This window comes from Anomalospiza imberbis, chromosome 3, assembly GCF_031753505.1.
Source record: "Anomalospiza imberbis isolate Cuckoo-Finch-1a 21T00152 chromosome 3, ASM3175350v1, whole genome shotgun sequence".
NCBI lineage: Eukaryota > Metazoa > Chordata > Aves > Passeriformes > Viduidae > Anomalospiza > Anomalospiza imberbis.
In genome coordinates this window covers 72,780,281-72,805,160 of record NC_089683.1, presented here as the reverse complement: position 1 = coordinate 72,805,160, position 24,880 = coordinate 72,780,281, and the positions used below count along the sequence as shown (strand labels likewise).

Sequence of the window (24,880 nt, the reverse complement as noted above, 5' to 3'; positions counted from 1 at the left end):
TGAGCATTCATGAAGGTCAAAACACGCCAAGCGGGGTCTAGCTAACACCTGCTGTTATTTGAGCTGGTGACATTACTGAGGGCACCCACAGATCCCAAGGACATTCTCACTTCTGCAAAGGGTTTTTTTTACCCAGCCAGGTTCTTCTTCCCAGGGTCATGTAGAACTCTGTCCCTGCTCCTCACCACCCCATGGTGACAGTTGCCAGGGAATTCAGTAGCATGTGACACAGAGGAGACTGTGCCAGCATTGACTTGGGTTTTCATTTTTCTGGTTTTTCTCCTCCATTGTGCTCCAAATAGCATGTCCAGAGTGCGATGGTTATGTCTGCATTCCTTGTGCTTCCAAAGCAGAGGAAGAGATGTCTCCCTATTTATTCATATATGCAGAGATTTGCTTGGAAGCATTGCAAATCATGGAAAATATTCAGTTGTATCCTAAATAGTAAACCTGGAACTGCTGCATTCTCCAGGGTCAAGCGCAGGCCCTGGCTATGTGCCAATACCATGTAAGGATGAGATGTGAACATGGACCAGCTCCTTTCTGAGGCTTGGTTTTTAAGCAAGGAAATTTAGGACTAGTACTATTTCTCATTGCATGTTCAGAGTGACTAATCTGCATTGAATTTTAATATTATAAACTAGCTTTAACAGGGTAAAGTTCTGTCTGCTTTTGTTTTCTCTAAATGTTTGAATGGATGGACTGGAGCAACAAAAGCAAAAGATAAGAACATCTCAGCTGAACAAGACATAAACCCAACATTAGATACTTGCCTTGGTAGGACTGTTTTTTCTCATGTGTAACAAAACTGTTTATGGGCAAAGCACACTGCAAAAGCAGCTCTACCTGAGAAGAAGCCATGCTAAGCAAACTCAGCAGGAACCAGAACTCTGCAAAGGACAGATCTGGTGGGGAAGCACCAGGGCTGTGATACACCTCACTCGATGTCTGAGAAGTCATTTAGCACCCCTCAAGTAGATATATCCAGAACAATTAATTACACTACCCATTTTGCTATCTACAAAGGAAGTCTAGAAAGCTGGCTTAGATGTAGACACCTACACCACAAATGCCTAAATTTGGACAGACAACTCTCACCCAAACGTCTGCTTCCTGGAGTCCCAGGAAGTAGCTGAAAGACCAGATTTTCCAGTTTTTTAAACTAATTGTCAAAAAAGAGCTTTGATATCAGCAATTTTCACCACTGCTGGTCCTTAATTTCTGACCCATAACTTGCATGTACAACTCTGTCTGGTGAATTTAGCCCCCCAGACAATAGACTTTTCTTGAGTTAAGTTTTATAGGTCTCTTTCAAATAAACAGCTTGAAAAATGCACTGTTCTCTTCAGAAGCAGCTTGAGATTTACTTCTAAAGGTGGTCAGCATTAAAGCATCTGCCTCTAAGTCTGCAATATAAAACAGTTTGTACTGAAACTCCTAACCCTAAATTTCTAAAATAAAAATCAGGATAAAACAGTATTTTTGTTTTCTTTGGGTAGTGATCTGCCATGATATTACCAAATCCATTTCTGACATCCACAACATATAATGTTATGGACAATTATATTCATTCTTCATTTAGCCTTCTTATTTGAAAGGATACATCCATAAGAGAAATGATATTTCGGCATGAAATGAGACTTAAGTTCTTGAATTTTAAGTTCTTTGCTGAAAAAGAATAATAATACAAAAGAAATCATGGGCAAAGCTGTCTTTAATAAGCAGAAAGGAGAAAACTGGACTAATGAACAGAGATAGCTGACTCTCAGTCCTCACTGTGGGAGGGCTGTGAACTGGAAGATGAAGGCAGCTCTCACCACAGAGAAGTCTCAGTCCAGACAAAAGATGCATTTACTGAAGACATGTCAGGAAATACTGTCCTTGATTTGTAAAGCAGGAGATGAGGTTCAGGGAATGACAGGTTTCCCACTGTACAAAGGGCCTGTAGCAGGATCATGAGCTACATCTAGGTCTTAAATGTCCCATTCTAGTGCTTGTTTTTCCACAGCAGTGTGGCAGTGCAATGGAGAGCTGGCCTTACTGATCCACTGACATGGATCATGCTGGAGGCAGGGCAAGCTTGTAGTTAGATCATGAACCAAATGCTTTCCTCTGCCCTCGCTGGCTCAAGGACACCAAGCTGGGGTCGTAAGACAGCCCTGAATTTTCTATATGTAAATTAATTAAATGGCAGATTTTATAAAGTTACATACAACCCTTAACTTAGAAGTTGTCAGCACTTACTTTTTTTTAATACAGCATTCAGAACATATTCAAGCTCTTCTGCAGATATCTCCATGTCCTGCAGAAAAAAAAAAAAAAGTGAAGCATCTGTTACTTGAATGTTTCTGTAATCAGACATACCAAAAAGCTCAGAAAACACAAACATCACTCATCTGTACTTTATTGCAAATCAACAAAAGAGAACCATATAAAACCCAGAAAAAGCTAAAAATTTAAGGGCTGGGAAAATACAGGAGTGCTGCTATGCATAAGTGTGTCTGAAGGAGATCTCAAGTGAGAGCTGTTGATGCAAAGAAAACTCAACTGCAACTGAATATTAAACCAGGCAGGCTCCTTCAGAACTTGAGTTCAAGCTTTGGTCCTCCTGCTTGCTCACCAGGGACTGCATCCTTATCCATCGAGCCATAAGGCATAGTGACATCTGGTGCTCAAACAACACACTACAATTAAGCATACTCCCAAAATATTTTGGGTTTGTTTCATGTATCCATGGCCCTGTATAGGAGTGGAAGTGTTTCCCCTCTTTTTACATCTTGCTCTGACCCAAAGTATTTTCCACTCACCTTTCCTGAAATCTGCTCAAACAGTGCCCGGAATTGCTTTTCTTCTTCAGTTTCTTGTGGGCTTGGGGTTGGATGTAGAGGCTGCAACACCAACCACACAAGTCCTTGTAAGAATTGTAAAGAATTGTAAAACATGACATTTCTCCTGCAAACAGCCCCTGTGCACCCCGGACCAGTGTACACCTTAAAATCAGGGTACATATGCTTCTAAACGCTGCCAGATCTGAGGCCTCCCAGCTACCTCTCTGCCCAAGGGGAGTCTCACCCTCTCATTCCCTTCACCTGAGCAAGTGTATAGCATGCCATTGCCTTGGTAAAAACCAAGAGCACCCATCCTGGAAAACACTTCTCACTCCTCTCATCCCACCCTGCACCATTCTGTTTCCCTGGGCCTCCAACAAGCACAGTGCTGTTGAGCTCTCTCCCGTGGCATCATCCTGGAACCTTCTTGAGAGCAGGAGCCAGAGGTGGCTGCACTTCAGCTTATTAGCCAGCACAGATTTATTTTGCTATAGAACATGGCCCTGATGTCACAGAAATGAAGATGTCGTCGTTCACTGGGTCCCCAGAGAAGAGTTTTACTAAAGAGGGACAAATTAGATATTGGCTTAGCTTGTTTCCATGGAAAGGCACACCACAATTAATGGCTTATTTGCAGGGATACACTTAAAGAGGAGCTGACTCAGACCCAGCTGCAATTAGTGCTCAGCAGGCAGACCAAGCCATTCAAAAGCAAAAGGAATTCAATCATTTCAGTAGGCACGTGCATGTGTAAGCATTCTCTCTCAAGTCCTGCAGATACCGAGAAGTAAAATAAAGATATTTGTATGCAAAATTAATGTAGGTCTATTAGACATTCTCCTGCCTCTTATTTTTCAAAATAAATAAAATTTTAAAATATGTGAACAGCCATGTGGCTCCCCAGTGCTAATGGGGGGTGCTTTCACTGCACACATGGTAGCTGACACCCACCTCTCCTGCTGGCTGGCACTGACTGCCTTCAAGGGGATGCGAAGCATAATGATTATGATTTTGATTGTTACAGCTCTTTTACCACATTCAGCAGAGCTTAGCATTTCAGTGACATACACAAACCTGGCAATTGTGTAATATTCCTGTGAAATGAAAGTGGTTTAGCCAAACACAGTAAAAGCAATGTGTGCAGGCTTCTGCTCAGCTATTCTCTTGCTACTCTAACTCTGTAGACTTACCTCAGGAAGATCAATGGCAACATTTTCATCTAGATCCCTGGAGAAAACAAAACCTTATTTGGTATCTGAAGGTATTCAACATCTGCTTGGGGTGGAAACTTGCTTATTACCTCTTCCCCAGGTGAATGATAAAACAGGGTTTTTTTTACTTAACAGGTTATGTTTAGCTAAAATTCATCAAACAATCAGACTTTTGCACTGTTTAAATTTTGGTATAAGCCCTTAGAACAGACATTAGGCAGGACTCAGGGAGGACACAGCTGTGCATGTCATCTGCTAAAGAATTCATCTCATTCTAAATTCATTATTCATTGTGAACACATTGTTTCCTCAGTATGCTTTTTTAACATAAAATTGTCTTTTGGACAAACTTTGGGAGGAAATAAACAGGAAGCAAACACTGCTGTATTCATAGAGACCCAGACAGTGCCAGCTAGCAACCCTTCCCTGTCAAACGTCCAGCAGATTCATCATGGCACACCCTATTTTTCCACCTTCTCAAATCCTCTCAAAAATAAGTCACATTTACAAAAATGTAAAAACAAAAAAGTACAAACAAAAAACCACAATGATCAAGAACTTGTCATGCTGGGTCTCTGCTGTAGAGCTGGGTGCCTAGCAGCCACACTGTCCCCAGCAGCCAACAACCACACGTGCAGGGGAGCACTGGAGGGCCCAAAGTTGTTGCTGACTTACTTAGTGATGGCTTTCTTCTCAGAGAAGATCCTCAGGCAGAAATCTGCCTCCTGGTGTGGCTCAAATGTGGTCGGAATAAGAATGTAATCACCCGGTGGCAGCTTGAATCGCTGGGATACTTCCCTTAAATTGATGTAGGTTTTGCTCCTGGCCTTGGAGGGGTGGTACCTGAAGAAGTCCTTGCCCAAGTGTCCATCTGTGTCTGGGCTCTAGGAAGGGAAAAAAAGGCAGTGCTGTACTGGCCAGGGTGTGCTGAAAGCCATACTCACCTCTTTCCTAACCACAGAGACAAATCCTGCCTGGCACAAGTGTCACCCCAGGCTGTGATCCTGACTCTCATTCCCTCTCCCAGGTGCTTACAGCAATTTAGCTCCCACCTTATGGCAAGGACTCACTACCACTGTCCTTTCCCACCCAGAAGGCAGGTTCAGAGCACTCTGGGACATGTCTTCCTACTTAAACATGCCCTGCCATTAAACACCACCATTCCAGATAGGGTGTCAGAGAGCAGTGACAACAGATTCACCAACCTCAACCTCACTTGGGGACAGGCATCTGTGTGTGATGTGCCCCAGGATGCTCAGAAGAAGCAATATTCCCTTTCCCTAAGCCAGGCAGGGGGTGACAGAATCATGGGCCTGAGGGATCTGTCCTAGGAACCCATGGCACCATGGGGACTCCTAAATTCTCCTCTGAGAGGGCTCCATCCTCCACAGGCCTTGATGTAACTGTTACTTACTGAAGGTTTTTTTAGGTGCAAGGGCCCCAAAAATGGGGCAGGGATACAAACCCGAAGAAAGTTCCAAACACCAATAGTGCAGCTCCTGTGCCGTAGCAGCATAGTACCTCATAAATAGAGTAGCCAATGGTCAGCATTTCAGCTCCAAGCTTCTTGAGTTTACGGCGACCCTTTTGCATCAGTGCTGCTATGAATGTGCAGTCATCTTGTCCATCGTCCTTCTCAGTCAAATGCAGCTTGATTTGTGGATTTATCCAGAAAGTCTCTGCCAATGTAAAGAACACCAGAGAGTTTCTTGACTCAGAATAATAAACCACCACCACTGCTACAAAAATACCCCCACCAAACCAAAAAATAAAGATGAGATTTCACTCAAACTTAGTTTTTCCATTAATCGTTATACTTCTTTCCACTAAGCTTTGCAAAAAATAAGCCAAATCCCAAAGTCCTTCATGGAACTAGGTGTAGGAAAGATTTTAGGCCTGGTGCCTTATTAAATTACCGTGGTTTAAATGAAGTTGTCAGATGAAATTTTGCTAAAATTACATAGCTACAATGATCCATGACACAGCTTCAGAGGCACATAAACATGTTGGCTGATTTGGGCTTTTTGTCTCATTTTACATTTGCTGCTGCAGTTCAACTGGCTTATTTGAACCTAGTCCTGCTCATGCAAATGTCATTAAGAGGTAAATCAGATCCAACGAACCTGAGAGCAAAACAAGCAGTCTTTCACCACAAAGTCTCACGTGGGACCATATGACCATTTATCATAATGAACTTTGTTCATTGCTGGTTTGTTCATTCAAAAAAACTAATCACAGAAAGGTCTTATCATTTAAATACAAGACTCTTAAACCACACGGTGGTTTGAGTTTCCTCATTTGTCCCTTTAGCTCGTTCTGGTCAGCTGAACTGTCCTGCACCCACAGCTCTGGCTACAGAGCTCCTCTCTGAAGAGCTATAGCTGAGGGCAGGTAAAGATTTCAGTGCCTGCTTCTCATTTTCAGACTGATATGTACTTACCTAGGAAATTTCTACATCCTCCTGCGGTGGCTCCCCGGACCCAGCTGCCTTGGTGGATGGTCACTTCCCATTTGTGGACAGTGCTGTCTTCCAGGGCATCTGGAGTCAGGTTGCAGATCTCAACTTTGTCAAAATGCACTTTGAAGTCTTCAAACTTCATCCTGAGCAAAAGATGTGGTAAGGAACAGGCAGTCATTCATTCTTGTGAAGGATGCCCAGCAGAAGTATTTATCCCCCCTCAGAGCCCCAGGGCCAGATCACCAGTTCATGTAGAGTAGCTTTGGTGACCATGGATATATGCCAGTGTACAGCAGGAGAGCAACTAGCTTTCACTCACTGTGGTGTAAAGCACAACCATCCTTTTTGTCTGCATCTCATTCTGACATCTCTTACACTTTTATTCAGTTACAATTGAGTCTAAGATGAAATAGAAGTGACACTGACACAAAACCTACAGTGGAAAGAGTTATTTCACCAACACCATGCTGGTCTTAATGGCTGTATCTGTTTTGTTAAATACCCAACCAAAGAATTGTCTGGCACATGCAGGAGCTAAGTCTTCATACAAATCATCTGTGTGTTCAATGTCAGGCACAATGATAGCACCAATGACACATGGTGATGGATTACCAAGCCATGGTATGATTACCTGTCTGCACTGCAATTAAAGTAACATTTGGGTCTCTGCTAAGGTTCCTAGGCTCAAGCTGCTCACTCTTCCCTCCCTTGTGGGTGCCTGGGACCTTGTTCTAGCAAATATATACACCAAATGTGAGAAATGAAGTGTGTTTGGACTTGAGAAATGTCTCCAACCTGCCCTTGATAGTAGCATAGACTCTGCTGCCTGCTATGTGCCCCACAGATTGCATTGAATATATTTTATGCCCAAGGTGGAGACACATACATGACAATTGGAATGAGGGAGCAAATGCCACAATTATGAGCAGTTTTGAGCTGCTAGGCTGGGCTGGTTGAAACTAGCCTGCTCAGCACCTGGAGAAGAAGATATGCCAGGAGATTTTATCTAGCAAGTACAAGGACAAAAAGATACCAATGGTCCTGTTGGCCAAGGAGTCAGTCCAGGACTGAGCAAACAGCCAAGAGAAGGGACAGCCAGAGCTAGGCACCACTGGGCATTGGGTGCAGCCCTGAACAAAAGGAAACAGTGGACAGAAACTATCTAAGAGACAGCAGCTTACATGGTGTGCACCACAAGGACAGGAGGCACATATACTCTAAGCCTGAGGGTAGCCTTGGTAGGCTGAACTTCCCTCTGTAAAAGCGCTGATGCATTAAGCCTTTGTGAGGGCAATGTGACATCTTGATATGTTTTGTGCTCTGAATTGCTATCTGGAAGAGCCCCCCTCTCTCTCTGGACCACAGAGATAACACACAGAAATGGATCTCCTCCCTAACACAAGCTTCTGTAACTGTCCTTTTCCTCCCGTGGCAGATGCCTAACAACAAAATGGAGTAGCAGGAGAGCCAAAGCCCTCCAAGATACAAGTTTATCTGTGGCAGTGGTAGATAGGACACAGCTAGCCCCCACTGTGCCTTGTCCAATACAGCTAGTTCCATTTTTCTTCCTCATAACAAATAGATGTCCATGGTGGTATTAATTTTCACTTGCTATGGGCCATTTTACAACTTGGTTTTGGTGTGGAAAGAAACAGCAGGGTTTGCTTTGCTGAGTTCTGCCCTTTCTTGTCAGCTATTTACAGATATTGCTAGCCCTAGGCACTGCTAATTCTCACTCTGATGCTTCGGACACTAAAGCAGGGGCAGCATTATGCAATTTTGGGCCCTTTGGAAATGTGCTGCAAAGCAGAGGAAGGGATTGCCCTTTACAGATTGGATTTGACTTCTTGGAGGTAAAACACCTGTTCTGATTTCCCTAGAGCTGTTCTGGGCTTTTATTTATGAAGGGAAAAGAAGACTCTGACCCTCTGATCATAGGAGGGAAGGGACTAGGAGGACTGAAAAGCTGATTTCTTAGCCAGCCACAAGATGCCCCTTTGCATCTATTAGAAGCACCTGGACAAGACTAATATGAAATGCTAATATGTAGCCAAAACATCTTTAGGGTAGTTAATGAGGTCAAAATGTTCTCAGTATGTAACCATGAAGATTTTATTGAGTTCCCACAAGTCCAAAGAACAAAAGGGTCCAAAAAGGAATTTTTTTCTATTAATTTCACTGGTTATTTGATGCCTCCTTGCACACTTTTACCTCCATCACACGATCAGGCTTTAAGTTCTGCCCTGTATTGTAATACTTGCTGGAGTTACTTGGGTTCCATGTAAAGTCTTTGTCTCCTTTACACTCACCACATAAGCTACAGCTGCAACCAGGTGAAACACAGACAAAAAACCCCCACCAAACCCAAAACCCAAACAAACACAAAAGCTTTTTGAAGAAACTGCATAGTATTTGCTATGTCAATAGTAAAATAACTCAAAATACCTTATGTAAAAATGCAGTAATGGAACAGCCACTGGACCTACTCCCCTCCAGTCAACAAAATTTGCAATAAATAATTTTGTGTGACTTAACATGCTGTGTTGTCTATCTCGAATAACTTCTCAGGCCTGAAGCTGAACTTTGGTTTAACTTGCAGGCAAAGTCTGGAATAGCTCCATTGCATACCTCTCTAGATTTCCATATGTGTAATAGAATAGAGCATCTGGCCCTAGAAGATGTGACCCAACACATTGCCACAGCACAGTCGATACGGGGGGTGGATCATGTGCAAGTCAGTCATCTGCTCTGAGATCATGAATTTGGCATGAAGAACACTTCACACTTCTACAGCAATTTCCACCTGTTGGTTTCTTTTTTTCATTTCATTTATTTAATTTAATTTCATTATTTCATTTCATTTCATTTCTTCAAATTTTCCACAATTTCACACGTATCTTGGTGCTCTTTTACTTTACGCAACTAGTAGTATGGCTTCTCAGGACTCATTCTCTCCCAGGTGATGCCCATGTGATACAGTCACCATCATAGGTGATACAGTGCCATACAGTGCTCCCTTCTGTATATCCTGCCCTTGTTCATGGGAAGGATTTAAAGGGTGTTACATTCATGGGAGACACACAGTATTTGAAATACCAATGCCACTAACTAAACTGATTTGAGGGCTTTTTTAATTAAAACAGATGACAAAGGGAGACACATGAAACTCTGAAAACAAAGGGACCATTCTACCTGCCCTCTCTTAGGCAGAAACTGAGAATTTCATCACACAAAGACTTCTTCCTTGTTGCTTGTTCTGGCCACTTGCACCTTGATTTCTGATTAGAGTCCCACACTTTAAGAACCTGTGTCTTACCAGAACTCTCCATCATCCCGTGCTGCCTGAGACAGGCGTCTCTGCTCCGATGGGCTGACTGAGCACCACTCTGCAGAGCTACAGGAAAACAAAACCAAGTTTTACTACAGGCATGTGGCAATTAATTTTCCCTGGCTCAGAATGACTGGCTGGACATAACAGCAGGCTGTTCTTCTCTCACATGTGTTTTAGTTGTGCAGCTTTCACAAACACAGTTGCATTTAAAAGGTGTCCTGATCCCACTGGCATTCATGGTTGCAAAGACCCAATTAATGCAGCCAAAAGCAGCACCAGGCCAAAGATCCCAAAGCTGCTCCAGAGTGGTCTTAAAATGGGTTATTGACATTGGGACTGGTCTCAGTGTTTGGGTTGGAGACAATACGGCTATTGGTAAACCTCAAGATGTTGGTAAGTAAACACCCTCCTTAAATCTGTATTCCATCTGTAGCACCATGATCTTTTTCACTCTTGTTGCTAATTTAGGGCCAGATGTTTGTTTCAAAATTGAGTCAATGGGAACTGAATAGGTTCCTTCCCCTGACAGAGAGATTCAGTGAAGTAACTGGGGCCCCAGGTTAAGTGTTTGCTTCCTTTTCATGCACCCCTTCAACTCTAGCTGTGGCATATCAAAACCAAAAAACCTGATAAAGCTTTCAGAAAACCTGGAAGTGCACTACTGTATTTCCAATTTGACTTAATAAACTTAGGGAGTAGAAGGCACCTTGTGTTGTAGTTTTTAATTCCAGCAACCACTGCAAAATGTTAATACAAGCTCCTGTATTGACCTGCAAGCCCCTCTTCATCCTGAGTTCCAGAAAGCCTCCCAAATGCAGAGTCAGATCTCTGCCTTGCAGAGACAGCCTTTTTGATGAACAGCATAAACTGCCAGATGCCTGTCCTGATCATAACCTCTCCATCTTTTTCAGATTTAAGAACTCATTATACACATCAATTATCCATGTTTTTCTTCAAGATAAAGGATCTGAGCTGATGTGGACATATTTAATTTACTTCTGAGCCATGATAAGGACAGGGAAATTCAAAGTAGTCCTACAAGTAGTTACATGTCTCAGCAATATTAAAGGGCCAGGCAGGTTATGGTTCCTCTCCTCTGTGCCTATGTAAATTAAAAAAAACTCAGAAGAAAAAGTGAAACAAAAATGAAACAATGCATATGTGCAAAAATATACTGAAAAGTGCGTGTTGGAGAGGAATGTAGTGTTACTTTTTTTTTTACCTTTTTTTTTTCCATTTTGTTTTGTTTGCACTTTGTTTACCATTAGTAGTAAAACCTGACTGGTTTTCAGGCCAACCCTGCCTGTGTTTTGGGGTCCTTCCACAACTTTGGCATGGAGAGGGTCTCATTTAATGCCCATTTATTATTATTAAGATATTACTCCTGATGTGGTTAGAAACCCGAAGCAACCAACCCCCAAAATAAAGAGAGATGCAAGCTATTCAGAGGGGGTAATACATTGTCAGTTTCAGTTTATCTGTAGTAGGACAAACTATGGATGTTGTGTTACAAGCACTACAGCAACAGGCTTGTAAATATTTAACCAAAAATATCACTCCAAATGTGTAACTTTTACAATTGGGAGTGTATTAATATTAACTTATCTCATTTATATTCATGCATGATTTCTGCTGATGCTAGGTTTTGAGGGCTAAACAACCTCAACAGTGTCCCTGCATTGTGCTGCTTTGAAAATACTGAGGGGGAGATGCTGTAGGGCAGTAACACTGTTAGGCATGTGCAAACTCTTGGTTTAATTTCCCGTGGAGCACCTGGGGCTGCAGGAAGCCAGCTATGGAGCAGAAGCTGGGATTTGGCCTTTGCAAGTGTAAGTGTAAGTGTGTAAGGGACAGTGTACCCACTTGTCACTCCAAGGGCCGTTCCACTCCACCTCTCCCCACGGGTTCCTTATCCTTACGAGCTGCACTTGCTGGCCCCTATAGCTCACCTGGGGAAGAAGAAAATAGAGAAAATATCAAGTGCCAGGATCTAGGCAGCAAGGCTTCTCCAGTACGCAGAGGCTGGTGTTAGCAGCTGGGCAAAAGGTGCTGAGTGCCACAGGAGATGTAGGAGGGAAAGTTGGATGGGAATTTGGACAACTTCCCCAGGATAACTTTCCCCATCACCTGAGGCTGAGGGGAGAATCCCTTAGTTTTTCCCCACATGTCTCCTTGCCCCGTGCTGCTGGACATACCTCCTCAATGCCAGTCACAGAGTATGCATGGCCTTTTACAAGGCCAAATGGGGTTCGGGCTTCTGACTCGGCAGCGCTGCTGGTCTGGAATAGGAGGAAAAAGAAGTGAATTTACCTCTCTCTTCAGAGTGAGACCACAAGTGGTGCCACCTGGTCCCTTCCAGGCTGACCCTTACTACAAACAGGGAACTTGTCTTTCTGCTCAACCATGGTCCCCTTTTGGGAAAAAATATGGGGGTTGTTTTAAGTGTTGTTCACTCAGAGCAAAAATGAGGTGGTTCCAGAGTGGAATTCCTCCTCTGCCCCTGTGATTTTGTTTCAGCACCATATACATTTCCAGGATTTCAATCTTTACTCTCAGACTGAGATCAGGTGTTCACATGGTCTCATTTCTTGTAAAAAGGCTTTGATGGACAGTGATGATGGTGAAGGGCCCCATCAGCCAGCTGAGTATCACATTGCCTAGTTCAATAAAATTTTAACTAGTCTTTGCAAGCAGCAAACTTCATCAGGAGAAAAAGTGAAACTCAAACCAGAAAACACTGAACCTCAAAGTTGAGGGCACCAAGAAATTGAGACCCCATTTCTTACTTACATCAATAGAACAGCCCACCATTGAGCATCTTTTCAGGGCTTTTTCTAGGATTTCATAGAAATTGTCAGGAGCCGCCTTAACATCATACATTTCTCCTATACCCCCAGTGAAATCCTCCATGGCCTCTATTGTACTGCCACCCTTCAGAGACTCGTAGCTGCCATTCAACCTGGAAAACACACACTGACTGTGAGAATTGCTTTCAAGATATCCATGTTTGAGAGCTTTCTCACACGTGTGTAGAGTTTCAGCAATAGCACTGAAGTCAAAATAAGTACCCCAGAGTGTACCCAAGCAGTAGAATCAGGGTCATTCTGCTTCCCTTTTTAGCTGCATTTTTAATTCATCCATTTCTCCGTATCTTTAAAGCCTGGGGGTGTTCTTTCTTAAGTGCCAGTTGTCAGGCTGGCAAGGGCAGCAGCAAAAGCTAGAAGCTGCTCACTAGAATTGTGAATACCATATGAACAAACTGTGAATAATGTATGTACAAATAGCAAATTATGTATGTGCAGTGGGACTTACTTGGCATAGGCTTTCTCTAGTAAGGCACTCCAAAATTCATTGAGTTCAGCTGAGTGCAGGAAAACCAGCCGGCCCTTGAAGGTGGGTAGTCGGTCATCAATCACGACATCCAGCCACTCGTTGTGCTGCCAGAACTGTTTAGAAAGGATAGTGCATGAGTTTGCTGACAGCACGGCATCTCCTGAGAGCAGGATTCTGGTGTCCCAGCATTTCTAATTGTAACTTGGTGACAATCATAGGCTCGATTAGAAGACGTGGAAATCATCTGTTCCTGCTCTGCCCTGCAAGGCTGCTCTCTAGGAAGGGTGGTCTGTCTTGAGAAAGCATCAAGACTAAATGTGTAGACATGTACTGTAGCTCCTTGCCTGGATAATGTCAATCACGTACCTACACCAGTGCTCACCGCATAATTCAAAACTCCTTTAGGACACACATGTGTTACAGATCCCAGTTCCACTCTTTTAAGAACTTATATCCTAAGTGAGGTGTGTGTGCCCAGGAAAATGTGAAATTATTTCTACAGCTATGTATCTGTTCACAAAATAGGAGTGGCTGTGTTTGTGCCTGTATGAGGCTGACGTAGCCCTCTAGTTTGTTTCTCAAAACATGAACAATGTAAGCTCAGAAATCCTACTTTTTTCAATGTCTCCTCTGCAGTACCTGTCAGCCTCACTGCAAAATACACCATGAAAAGTAATGACAGAGATGTGTTCATTCTGTGACAGATGTCCACCTTACCTGGAAGTGAAATATTCCAGCATAATCTGGCCCAAAATTTTGATCCAGTGGCACCACTCTTGCTAGTGTTTTTTCATTCAGTGTGAGAGAAGCAATGGCTGCTAATAGCCAGCAGTCACCTGTGGATTGAGAAGGGGGAAAGAGGAGAAAAAGGGGCCAGAGGAGATGCTAGCTGCCACTTCCCCTGAAACCTAAAAGACAGCCTGCATGTCCCCAGAGATGGTGTTCCTGCCTGGCCAGGGCAGAGTGTGCTTCAGTCTGGAGGGGCTGGCAGACAAAAGACTCCCTTGGGCTCACAGTACCCTTGAGTGAAGATCCTTCCCTGATCCTGAATCCCACTGCACCAAGATGGTCTCTGGCATGGATGGGATGGAGCTATCCAAGAAGCAGCCGTGGGCCAGGTGAGCCTGGGCAGGACCTCCAGCTCCACTGCTCCCACAAGTTCAGGAGGGACAACATCCCCTTCTCTGTGAGGACACTGCTACTGCTCCTCATGGTGCATAGACATGAACACATCCATCCAGGAGGAATCACTCACCAAGATCCCCTTGACAAATGTCAGTTCTGGTGGCTCCTCCAAGGATAAACTTGGGGTCTTTGACAATGTCCTGAAACAGTGAGACAGAGAAATTACTTGGAATTTCTAAGGAAAAATAGGAAAATATCACCATCACTCTGAACCAGAGCTGCAGCAGTGCTGACAAACCCTGTGAGCCACAGGGTACAGAGCTGTATTATCCTGCAGCAGTGTTGCCACCACAAAGAACAAGATGGGGAATCCTTGCTAATTAATTACAGTGTAGAGCAATTAAAAAATCAACTATCCTCATTTTTTTCATAATTAGTTGGCTGCTAATGAAAGGCTGGCATTCTTTATTCATCTGTAGGCAATTGTTAAAATATCATAGCACAAACTCATCCAGAAGATTGATGTCAGGCTGCTGCCCTGTTTAACAAGGCTTTTGTTTTCTTGCTTTCCTCCAATGGCAGAAAAAAATAAAATTGGCAATTTACTTTTAACTTAACTAGTTATTTACTTGCATGTAATACCTGGAACATACAGTGTCTGACAATCATGAGACCATTTCATCCTCCAAAAAGCAAACAACAAAGACAGCTTCAGTCCTGCTAATTTTTAGGAGGAGCTAACACTATCCACCCCATGTGGTCAGAGGGAATGGTGATCATGGTGGCATTACAGCAATTTTCAAGCATCCATTAGACTGGTTTAGTTCAATTACTAGTACCATGGCTGGATAGAAAAATTATAGTGATAAACCAATAAATGTGGCAGGAATTCTTCTCCATTTTCCCATTAACTGTATATTGAATGCAATTGATTGAACTGAATGGAAAGGGGGAGAGGAGAATATCTAATACATTACTGGAGGAATATGCCTGTAGTTAATCAGCCTGCCGTGATACATTATTGCAGACCCTATGGCATGAAGCAGATCCTTCTGCCTAAGTGGCAAATGCAACAAATTAATGGGGAGGGTGGGGGAAATAGAAGAGCACATTCAGTCATTTAATCCCTGCATTTGCCTAGATTAAATTCAGTTGCTCTGCTTTCATATCACTGCGTTTTCTCAGACCACAGGGCAGAATATTGATAGCTTTGTTCAGCTTCCTGCACTTACTGCTGAAGCACCTGCTGCTGGAGCCAGGGCACTCCCCCCAGTGAAGCAGCACTGCTGCTGCGGAACTCCCCCTGCAGAGGCTGAAACACTGCCTCTGGAGGCTGTATTCAGGAGGATGCTGGTTTGCATATTTGTTGTTTGCTTTTGCTGGGGAGGAGGTGGTGGCCAGGTTGTGCCTCAGGCACAGGTGCCTCGGGGAGGACGTACCACAGAACACCCTGTCCCCAGAGTGTGGAGCAAAGGGAAACAAACAACAGCTCCTCCTTACCTGGCCCGCCTGCTTGTTAAATACACTCAGTCTCGTTGGGACTGGGCATGAACAATAAAACCACAGCTCATTGCCTTTAGACATTGATACAGCAATGGCTGATAAAGTAGCTGATGTTCAACAACACACTTTGTTTTAGCACCATTGCTCTCAGGAGATGTAATTCTCATTGCAACTAATGCATTTAGCTGTTACCAAGAAGCCCTGTGTGTTAGCAAGGGACAAAATAAAAAACCTTTTCACGGACATAGGTTTGATTCATGACTCATTGTTTATTACACATCTCTGTAAGTCATACATGGGAAAATGTTTTCAACCTTCTATGTCTAGAGCAATCAAAAAAATTTTAAAAAATCAATTAAAAGGAATTGAAAGGGTGTTGACTGGACTTGCGCCACATTCTCTGCTGAACAAAAAAGAACACACTCTAGAGTTCTTGAGTGGATGTTGCAAAAATAATATTAATTCTAAAAGGACTTTCAGGTGGTATAATAATGTATCAGGACTTTCAGCATACTAAAGGACAAAACCCAGCATTCACACACAGCATGCACTAATTTAAGGATTCGCCTACACAAAGATATTGCCTGGAAGTAGGAACATACAGTCTTCAGAGAGATGAAACATAGTGACCTGTGACTGTCCTGATGCTGTATTAAAGCTGTGCTTCTTTAAACCCAAAAGAAAACGAATTGCATCCCAGTGCCTGTCTTGCACTGGTAGAGGGGGTGCATAGAGACCTAAAGCACACTGGAAGTGAGATTGTTTAGGTGATTTCTGTGATTACATTTCTCTGCCTGGTTCCAACCTGTCATACTGGTTGTCCATGGCTGTTCATACTAGGAATATTTATTTCTTACTTCCTCCTGTAGACCATAGACTCATTTGAAATTGGTAAAACCCATTTATCTTTCCTTTTTGGGTTGTTTTTTTTTCATTCTTCAATTTATATGTCTACCTTTCCCAGTCACTGAGGGAAGGGGAAGGGGAAGGGGAAGGGGAAGGGGAAGGGGAAGGGGAAGGGGAAGGGGAAGGGGAAGGGGAAGGGGAAGGGGAAGGGGAAGGGGAGGGGGAGAGGGAGGGAAAGGGAAAGGGAAAGGGAATATAATGAGAAAAGAGTCTTACATTCTTCAGATTGTTCTAAAATTTCGATGAAGGATAGTTTGAATTTGTAATTAAAAAGGATTTAAAAGGATTGCTAAACAAAATCACTAAATGTCTGAATCTTGGAGCACTTCACTTATGTAAGAAAGTCAGATATTCATCTGATACATATCTACATAGCTCACTGACTGCAGTGGGAGATTTACAGATCAATGCTAGTTGAAGGTCTTGCTCATGCTGCTACAAATATGCATATATGCAGATATATGCATGTCAAAGTAATGAGAAAGCCTTCTCTACTCTCATTACTAAAGATTAAACTCTAACAGATTGTAAATCAGAAGATTTAGTTTATTTGTCCCTGCAATTACCCTCATGTACTGTGCTATACTTCAACCAAGCTACTGAAAAATACTGGTGGGAGAGGCAGTAAAAACCAGTCACCACGGAAAGATGTTGGAATATAGATACCCTGCACAGAGGCCATGCTTTTGTGCTCCTCCTCTCCAGCTGTGGCAACTCACCTAGCACATGCTCCAGGCCCATGTTCCCTTTGCAAACTGAAATGTGTTAAATTGAAATTGTTACACCACCTCTATTTTGCTGCTGCTCCGGATGGATAATAGAGATGAAACTGATTTAGTTTAAATGCTGAGGAGCCAGAGCAGAGCATAACTAATACCCTGTCCTCACACATCCTCTCTGCCTCCTCTGAGTTTTATTTCTCACTGTGCAGCTCACAAAAGTGCGTGGGGGGAATTGGAGTGTAAAGGCAGATGCCATTTGAGGTAACTTACTCATCCTGGAAATGTTTCAAGTTCAGCATACAAAGATCCTGAAGAAAACAGACCATTCTCCACTGCCCCTGTGTACCATACACAACGGCACACAAGCTCTAAACCATCCCTGGTCCCATTTTACACCAAATTTTAACTATTCCGAGCCCAAAAAAGACAAACTAGCACCTAAGAGCTGAGGAAAGGAAAACTATTCTTTAAGATTTAGTGTCACAGCCATGTGCATTTTTGATGCCTCATAGCACTCTAGAGTCACCACACCCGAAGCATCTCAGCCTCACAGCCCTCTCCTGTGCTGGGAGGGCAGCCCCACAGGCCACCTGGCTTTCTGGAGCACAGATAAGCAGCAGTGTCTGTGGGGGCTGCACTTAGCATGTGTTAGGATCTGCAATTTTTTTTCACAGCTGAAACTTGTCCAGGAGTAACAGCTTTAATTCTGCTCTGTACCAGCACTATGTTAACTACCAGATGCTTATCACTGGGAATTGAGATAATTTAAACCTTTCTTTAAGTTTACTTTATTCTTTCTCTCCCTTGGTATCACTATCACCAAACAAAACTTTTTTATAAAGGAAGAAGCTTCCAGACTATGAAGAAAACCCAGAATAAACATCAGTCCTCAGCAAAGAAATTACATTTTTACTTTGGTTATTAGTTACAGAATGAAGGGGGAAGAAGGAACCTGGACTGATGCTGGGTTTGTGATCTGAGAGCATGTGACTGGTGCAGCTTCAGGCTCCCGCTGTGTTATTAATGACTGTTATGCAAGATGCATTAAGAGATACTCACTGAGCCCTTGGCTACTGCTGAATGGCTCAGTAACCACAGCATGCAATTGTAATCTCTCAGCGTTCCCTGATGGAATTGAGCAGGAAAGTGTAAGACTCTAGTACTCTAAAAGTTATAAGGTTTCAATTTTTGAGGTTGATCTTAATTGTGAATTTCCTACATTAACAACACACAATTTTACACAGTTAGAACATTATCATAATGTATTTTACCCTTAATTCCCTGTGTGCCCTCTTATTTTCATCTTTTGTCTGGCAATAATGTAAGAGAGAAGCTTATTACAAATTCTTTAAGCATGCACATAAATACATATGCATAAGTGTGTCTGTATAACCAGTTACACCTAAAACATGGGGTGAAGCCTTCCAGCCCTTTCATCCTGCAGCTTGAGCTCTTTGCGGGGGGCATCCCAATCCTGAGCCACTGTTCTTGAGGTAGGAAGGGTTTCCCCCCACACTTGATCTCCACATCTCCCTGAACACGTACTTGCTGCAACCCCGAAGCACAGCTGCCTGACCTAGGGCAGGACGGGAGGCACAAACACAACCGCATACTCACCCCAGGCCTCTTCCAGACGAAGGGAACGGGTGGGTTTTCACTGAAGAAGAGAGACGAATTGCAGGCGGGGAAGTCGGAGTCCTCAAAGAGGACGCCCCTGCGCAGGCACTCCCGCTTCAGCTGCTCGTAGCCCTTCCCCGAGCTGTGCGTGGCACGGGCACCCCCGGGATGCGCAGCCGGCCGCGGCTTCGAGTCCTGGTACGAGTAGGGCATGTCTGCCTCCCACCTGCCCGGGAGAGCCCGGCGAGACAAGGCTGAGCTGGTGGTGGGGACAGATCAGGTGGAAAAAGAGAGGGGAGCAAGGATACGAGAATGCCTCACGTGCCTTGTGAAGAAGGACAAGGGGGTGGAAAGGACTCTGTGGTGGGGGACACGGCAGTATCCTCCAGCCCTCCTCCGTGCCACCTCCTTGAGCTACTGCTGAGTGAGACTGACCTCCCGGCTGCTCTGCACAGCACCAGAGACAAACACCCTGAAAGCAAACAGGGAGGGAAGGCGGCCGGTCCCGGACACCCTGGGAGCCGGGCGGGAGCGGCCGGGGCTGCCCCGTCCTTCCCCGCGGCTGCCGGGCGAGGAGGGGTGTGCACGGCTCCGGCACCGCTCCCCAGCCGGCACGGCCCGGGCGGGCTGCCACGGCCCGGGATGGCTTCGAGGAATGCAGAACTCAGCCAGGGCCACTGAGATGAGCCTTGGGAGGGAAACCAGAGCCCACGGCGGGCTGCGGCCGCACTGCGAGCTTGCCTGGTTCTCCCAGGTGGGAGAGCAGCCCGGCCTGCCTGCGCAGGGCTGCCTTGGCGGGCAGGTGTTGTCCCCGTCGGGCGTCATGCAGGAGGGACAGCAGGGCCAAGAGATGGCCGTGGCCACTCTGCTGGCAGGAGCCTGGGTGCAGAGCGAGGGCTGGGTGTGCACAGGTGGGGTGTGCAAAGCTAGCGGGGAGGACTTGGAGCAGGACACGTGCTGGGCAAACACAGGAAGAGCATTGGAAAATGTTATCCTGAGGAGGGATTCTGATGGGCAACACACTGAAGGAGTCCTGCGTGCACTGTATCATGTGATTTTAAAAACAAATACCTGTTGTCTCTGATTCCAGGTTTCCTGACCTTGTTCATCTGACCACTGGTGAAGGGTTTGGAGCACAAGTCTTATGAGGAGCAGCTGAGGGAGCTGGGGTGGTTTAGCCTGGACGAGAGGAAGCTCGGGAGGCCTTATTTCTCTCTACAACCACCTGAAAGGAGGGTGTAGCCAGGTGAGGGGATGGGCTCCTCTCCCAAGTAACAAACAGTAGAGCAAGAGGAAATGGCCTCAAGCTGCACCAGGGGTGGTTTATATTAGATACTGAGTAAAAATTTCTTCATGAAAAGTGTTGTCAAGCATTGGAACAGGCTGCCCATGAAAGTGGTGGTGTCACCATCCTCTGGGATATTAAAAAGATGTGCAGATGTGTGCTCAGGGATGTGGTTTAGTGGTGGACTTGGCAGTGCTTGGTTAGTGGCTGGACTCAATGATCTTATTAATCCTTTCAAACCGAAATGATTCTGTGATTTTTCTTCTTACCAGCATTCACCTGCACCATTGTATCTCACAATGGACAGCAAAGCACTGGCTGGAGAGAATGCCCAACAATGCACCAAGGAATAACACTCAGAGCCAAACATGGATATTCCTCTCTGCTCGGAAAGGGAGGAGATGCCACCCTCTTGGAACAGTTCCTGTAGTATAAAACACACCCCTGAGTACAAATAGGACTCAGCCTCCCTTTGCTTTAATTGGCCCTTTGGTGGACCAGTTTAGCCTGCTACCAGGAGATGATTTATGGAGAGCAATTAGGTGAAACAGAATTAGTTCCTCTTTGTTCTGCTATTTTTCACAGCAGTGCTGGGAGGAAAGCTTTCCTTTTCAGAACATATATTCCCATGTTTATTCCCCATAATTGCATCCATTGTTGATGTCTGCCACTTGGTGCTCTCTGCAGATATTCAGGATGGGAGGAAAATGCAACATGTCCTGCGATAGTCTCTTATGGACACCAGCAACACAATCCTACCTGCTCAGGAGAGTGGTGAGCAGGATTTGAGCCACTGACCTAGAACCCCTTTGCTCCTTAGGTGTCCTGGCTCAATGAGTAAAAGCAGGGTGTATTTTAACACTTCCTGGAACAGCAGGTGAACACAGACAATGAGAGGCTGTGACACAGCCTGTGTACATTTCCATTTGGCATGCTGTCGCAGCAGACATATTGTGACATTTAAACAATACAAGACAGTACTAATACAAAAGTCTTGTCACACTGAGTAATAAAGTCCTTCCTCCAGGATTCCACTGTCTCAGGGACTATGGGTTTGCAGCCCACTGGGCTCTCCCAGCAGGGGGGATAGTGCAGGTCTGTCCTTGGGCTGTGCAGGCAGTGAGTGAGTGCCTGCCAACGTGTGAAAGTGCTGCTGGCAGAGAGAGAGCTGTCAGATCGAATGCAATTAATTCCTAGTGGGACTGCTCTGGACACCATTAGGCTCCTGCAGACTGCAGAGGTCTCTCTACAAGCCACATGACCAGGCAAGATTTCAAGGTGACAGCATGACAGCATGAGTGATGCACAGGCTGGCAACATACATTAAAGCTGAACACCATCTTCTTCCAGGTACCATCATTAAATGCCTGTTCCTGAAACATCAGGAGTTTTATCCATGACCTTCAGACATGGGAACAAGGCACTCGGGGAGTGTAAACACCAGTGCAATTGCAGCTGCCCACAGGCACCACCCTCCTGCCGAGCCACACTGCTCATCCCAGGACACCAAGAGAGGGGGCCAGATGGGCATTGTGCAGAAGAAGCAGTGGCTCTGGCAGGGGGTGAGCATCCTCTGCTATGAACAGAGTCTCAGGCACACTTACTGCTAACAGGAACAGGAACAGAGTAATTTTTGTCTGCTATTGGGTCAGACTTCCTTGGACTTCTTATTTTCTTCAAGAAAGCAGAACATCTGATTTGGTTTTCTGTGGCTTGAACAGCTTTTACTCTAGAAGAGACCCTTATTCACTTTCCAGCATAATTCATGGGATAGAAGGTGACATAAAGGCTTGATGTAGGAAAATATGGCTTCCATTTCTTGGCCTCCTTGCATAGCATCATGCTACAGCTCTGGCTTTCATCCTCTGCTGTTCAGCATTTGGCATGTGCTTTTTCTGAGTCAGACTTATATAATTCCTTCCCCATTAACATCAGGTAGACTCTGGTCATTCAGGTTTTAAAGTTGGTTATTCAAATGACAGCAACTGGACTAAGTCTTTCATAACTCTGTTGTCATTACACCTCCTGCCCTGTCAACAGTTTAACATTGGAGAGTTTATCCATAGCCTTTGGCCTGACTGACCCCATGTTCTCCAGTGCTTGTTGCCTGCTGGCTAAGCCCCTTCAGTGTCATCTGACCTTCTCTAAGGGAGTGGTTTAGGCTAGAATATTTCATTTTTGTACTCCTTCTCCAGGTGTTTGAGAGAAATTACTGATTTTGTCTAGGTCCCTTTATCATTCTCCTTTTATTTGCAAAGGTTTAAGAGGAGATGTTATGGGGACTGAGGTACTGCCTGTGAAACTCAGTAGCTCTCTGTCATTCCTCCTCCAGATCTGCATGAAGTTACATAAAACATCTTTGTTGTCTCTGAGATTAGTCTCATTTCATACTGCTTGGCACCCTCTGATCCTGGCCTTGATTTGAATCCAAATGCCACAGTCACAGTCACATGAAACCATGCTGTTTCTGATACTTTCCATTACTTTGGCTCAATGCAGTGCATGGACTTTTGCCCAGTGGCTTGCAGCCTGGCAGGCTTTGCACATGCTCCTGCACACATCTTCGCTAACTGGGGACATCTTCTATTGCTCCAAGAACAGCTGAGACCAGATACAATTAAGCCCAGCTTGGGGCTGTTTCTTTAAGGAAATTTGTATTGTCTTCTGGAAGTAAAGTAATACTTTCTCTGGAGAAGACATGACTTGCTACAGAGGGGCTGGACTTATCCTCCTCTCCTTCATTTCCAGGCAGAAGCGAGACAGAGGAAAGGAAGGTGAGAAAGGACAGCTGTAGGGATTCTGCAAGACAACCTGAGGACTGGACAGCCCTGTGGACAGCCTAGTGAAAAAGGCTAGAGAGCAATGAGAAAAAGGGTACATAAAATCAAAGGGAGGGTTTTTAAGAAGTGCCCTTTAAAAATCTTGCTGATTAAGGGAAAAAAATAACCTTGGAGGAATTGTAGGATATCAAAATCTTATTCAGGGAGGATCCTAAAATTACAGTGAATGTAAGAAGTCTGGTTACTTTCACTGTGCTGTGCAAAAGCCATAGATTCTTCTGCTAAAGAGGCATCGGTCTCAGATGTGGTTTTAGGATTACTGTGTGCTCACACCACCCGCAGCTTTGCTGTCACTGCCCACTGCTGTGGCTGGCTATGAAATGCTGGTGTGGCCCAGCCACGCTGCGGGGCTGAGGGCAGCGGGGTGCTGAGCTGTCACCAGGGGTGGCTCCCCCACCACAGCCCACCTTACCCAGCTTACCCTGACAGCACTGCAGTACCAGGAGGCAGCTCTGCTCTCCCGTTTTTGCTCAGCCTCTCTGAAGGGCTACCACCCCTTTTACACACCCAGAAATGTGAAACATTTTTTTTGTATGCTTGGGTAAGTAAGGACAACATTATCTGTGCTGGCAGCTGAAATATCATCATTAGACAACCATCTAAGTGCTTTACCCAGCCAAACAGCACAGCTTTCTGGGCTGTTGTTCCAGGCTTTTGTCAGAGCTAAGCACACAATGTTGCATAAATTCATCACTTTGGGGGAGTGGCAGCTTTACAAACAAAAGAGGGCTTTTAAGATTATTTTTATTCTTTTTCTTAAGACTGTGAAACACCAAGTGGCAGTATGGGAGAGGAGCCAAGTTGCAGTATGTCTTCAGCTCCCTGAGTCAGCAGCAGTCCCTAGGGGAGCTCAGCTTTTACTGGGACTAATAGAATAGCTCCAAGAGCACTCACTGATCTTTTTTCTTTTTCTTTTTATTATTATTTTTTTTTAATCACAGGAGTTATGGTTTTCAAAGGCTTTCATCAGGGTATGTTGCCAGAAGGCAATCTTAATCCTTTTTTCATCATGAATATTCTGGGCTCAATAATACTGTTCTTCCGATTTATCCCTCAAGCAGTAAGTTAAATTGTTATTTCATGTTTTTACAGTTAAAACAGAAAAGGTAAAAAAAGAAAGGAAAGTAAAAATAAAAATAAACCCAAAAGTGCAGCATTTGAGCTTTTGCTTAAAAAACATCCAGTAAAAACAAAAGATCTGCCTGGAGATTGACTTTTGCCGCTCTATTGAAGCCCCAGAAACTTTAACTTATGAACTCTTTCATTATTTCCTGTAGCAAAAAAAAAAAAATATTACTGGATATATACTTAACTTTCCTCTCCTCTTGCTTCCAGAATTACTGGTTTACCAAAGGGCAGTAAGGTAATAACATTTCCAAATGTTCCTGGCCGGGACAGCCGCGGCCGCGCCGGGAGCAGCGATGCGGCGGAGCCTCCGCACGGCGGCAGCTTCGGCTAAGGAGACAGCGAGGGGAAAGGCTGGGATGTGCGGCGGTCCTGTGGCCGCGGGATCAGCGCCGGGGCCCGCCGGGACCAGCGGCGGGATGCACACTGCTCTCCCTTCCCGGCAGACTTCAGACCTGCCAACACTTCCACGCCTGGGAATTTGGTTCCCACTCCTGCGTGGCAGGGCTGGAGCTGGTGCTGAAGGAGTGGGTGGCTTTAGCACCCCGAGCAGGGAGATCCTGCGCGGCTCCTGCAAACTGGGCAGCCCTAATGCT

The 24,880-nt window shown here is 44.7% G+C and overlaps 1 protein-coding gene across 3 annotated transcripts in view; it reads right to left on the bottom strand.

The window, feature by feature from the left end:
- CAPN9 (calpain 9) overlaps positions 1–19,251 on the bottom strand; it is a 32,328-nt gene extending 13,077 nt beyond the window's left edge. For 2 of the 3 annotated variants that reach the window (XM_068185104.1, XM_068185105.1), the window contains exons 1-15: positions 19,035–19,251; positions 14,417–14,486; positions 13,879–13,997; positions 13,141–13,274; positions 12,619–12,787; positions 12,024–12,107; positions 11,692–11,777; positions 9,814–9,891; positions 6,480–6,640; positions 5,561–5,718; positions 4,715–4,923; positions 4,019–4,055; positions 2,808–2,888; positions 2,245–2,302; positions 1,604–1,668 (exon numbers count right to left, since the gene is read on the bottom strand). In XM_068185104.1, the coding sequence (XP_068041205.1) occupies positions 1,604–1,668; positions 2,245–2,302; positions 2,808–2,888; positions 4,019–4,055; positions 4,715–4,923; positions 5,561–5,718; positions 6,480–6,640; positions 9,814–9,891; positions 11,692–11,777; positions 12,024–12,107; positions 12,619–12,787; positions 13,141–13,274; positions 13,879–13,997; positions 14,417–14,486; positions 19,035–19,247 (1,722 nt within the window). In that variant the 5' untranslated portion in view covers positions 19,248–19,251. The remainder of the gene's footprint in view (positions 1–1,603; positions 1,669–2,244; positions 2,303–2,807; positions 2,889–4,018; positions 4,056–4,714; positions 4,924–5,560; positions 5,719–6,479; positions 6,641–9,813; positions 9,892–11,691; positions 11,778–12,023; positions 12,108–12,618; positions 12,788–13,140; positions 13,275–13,878; positions 13,998–14,416; positions 14,487–19,034) is intronic. The other variant, XR_010997399.1, reaches the window with a different exon arrangement.
- Positions 19,252–24,880: the final 5,629 nt, after the last annotated feature.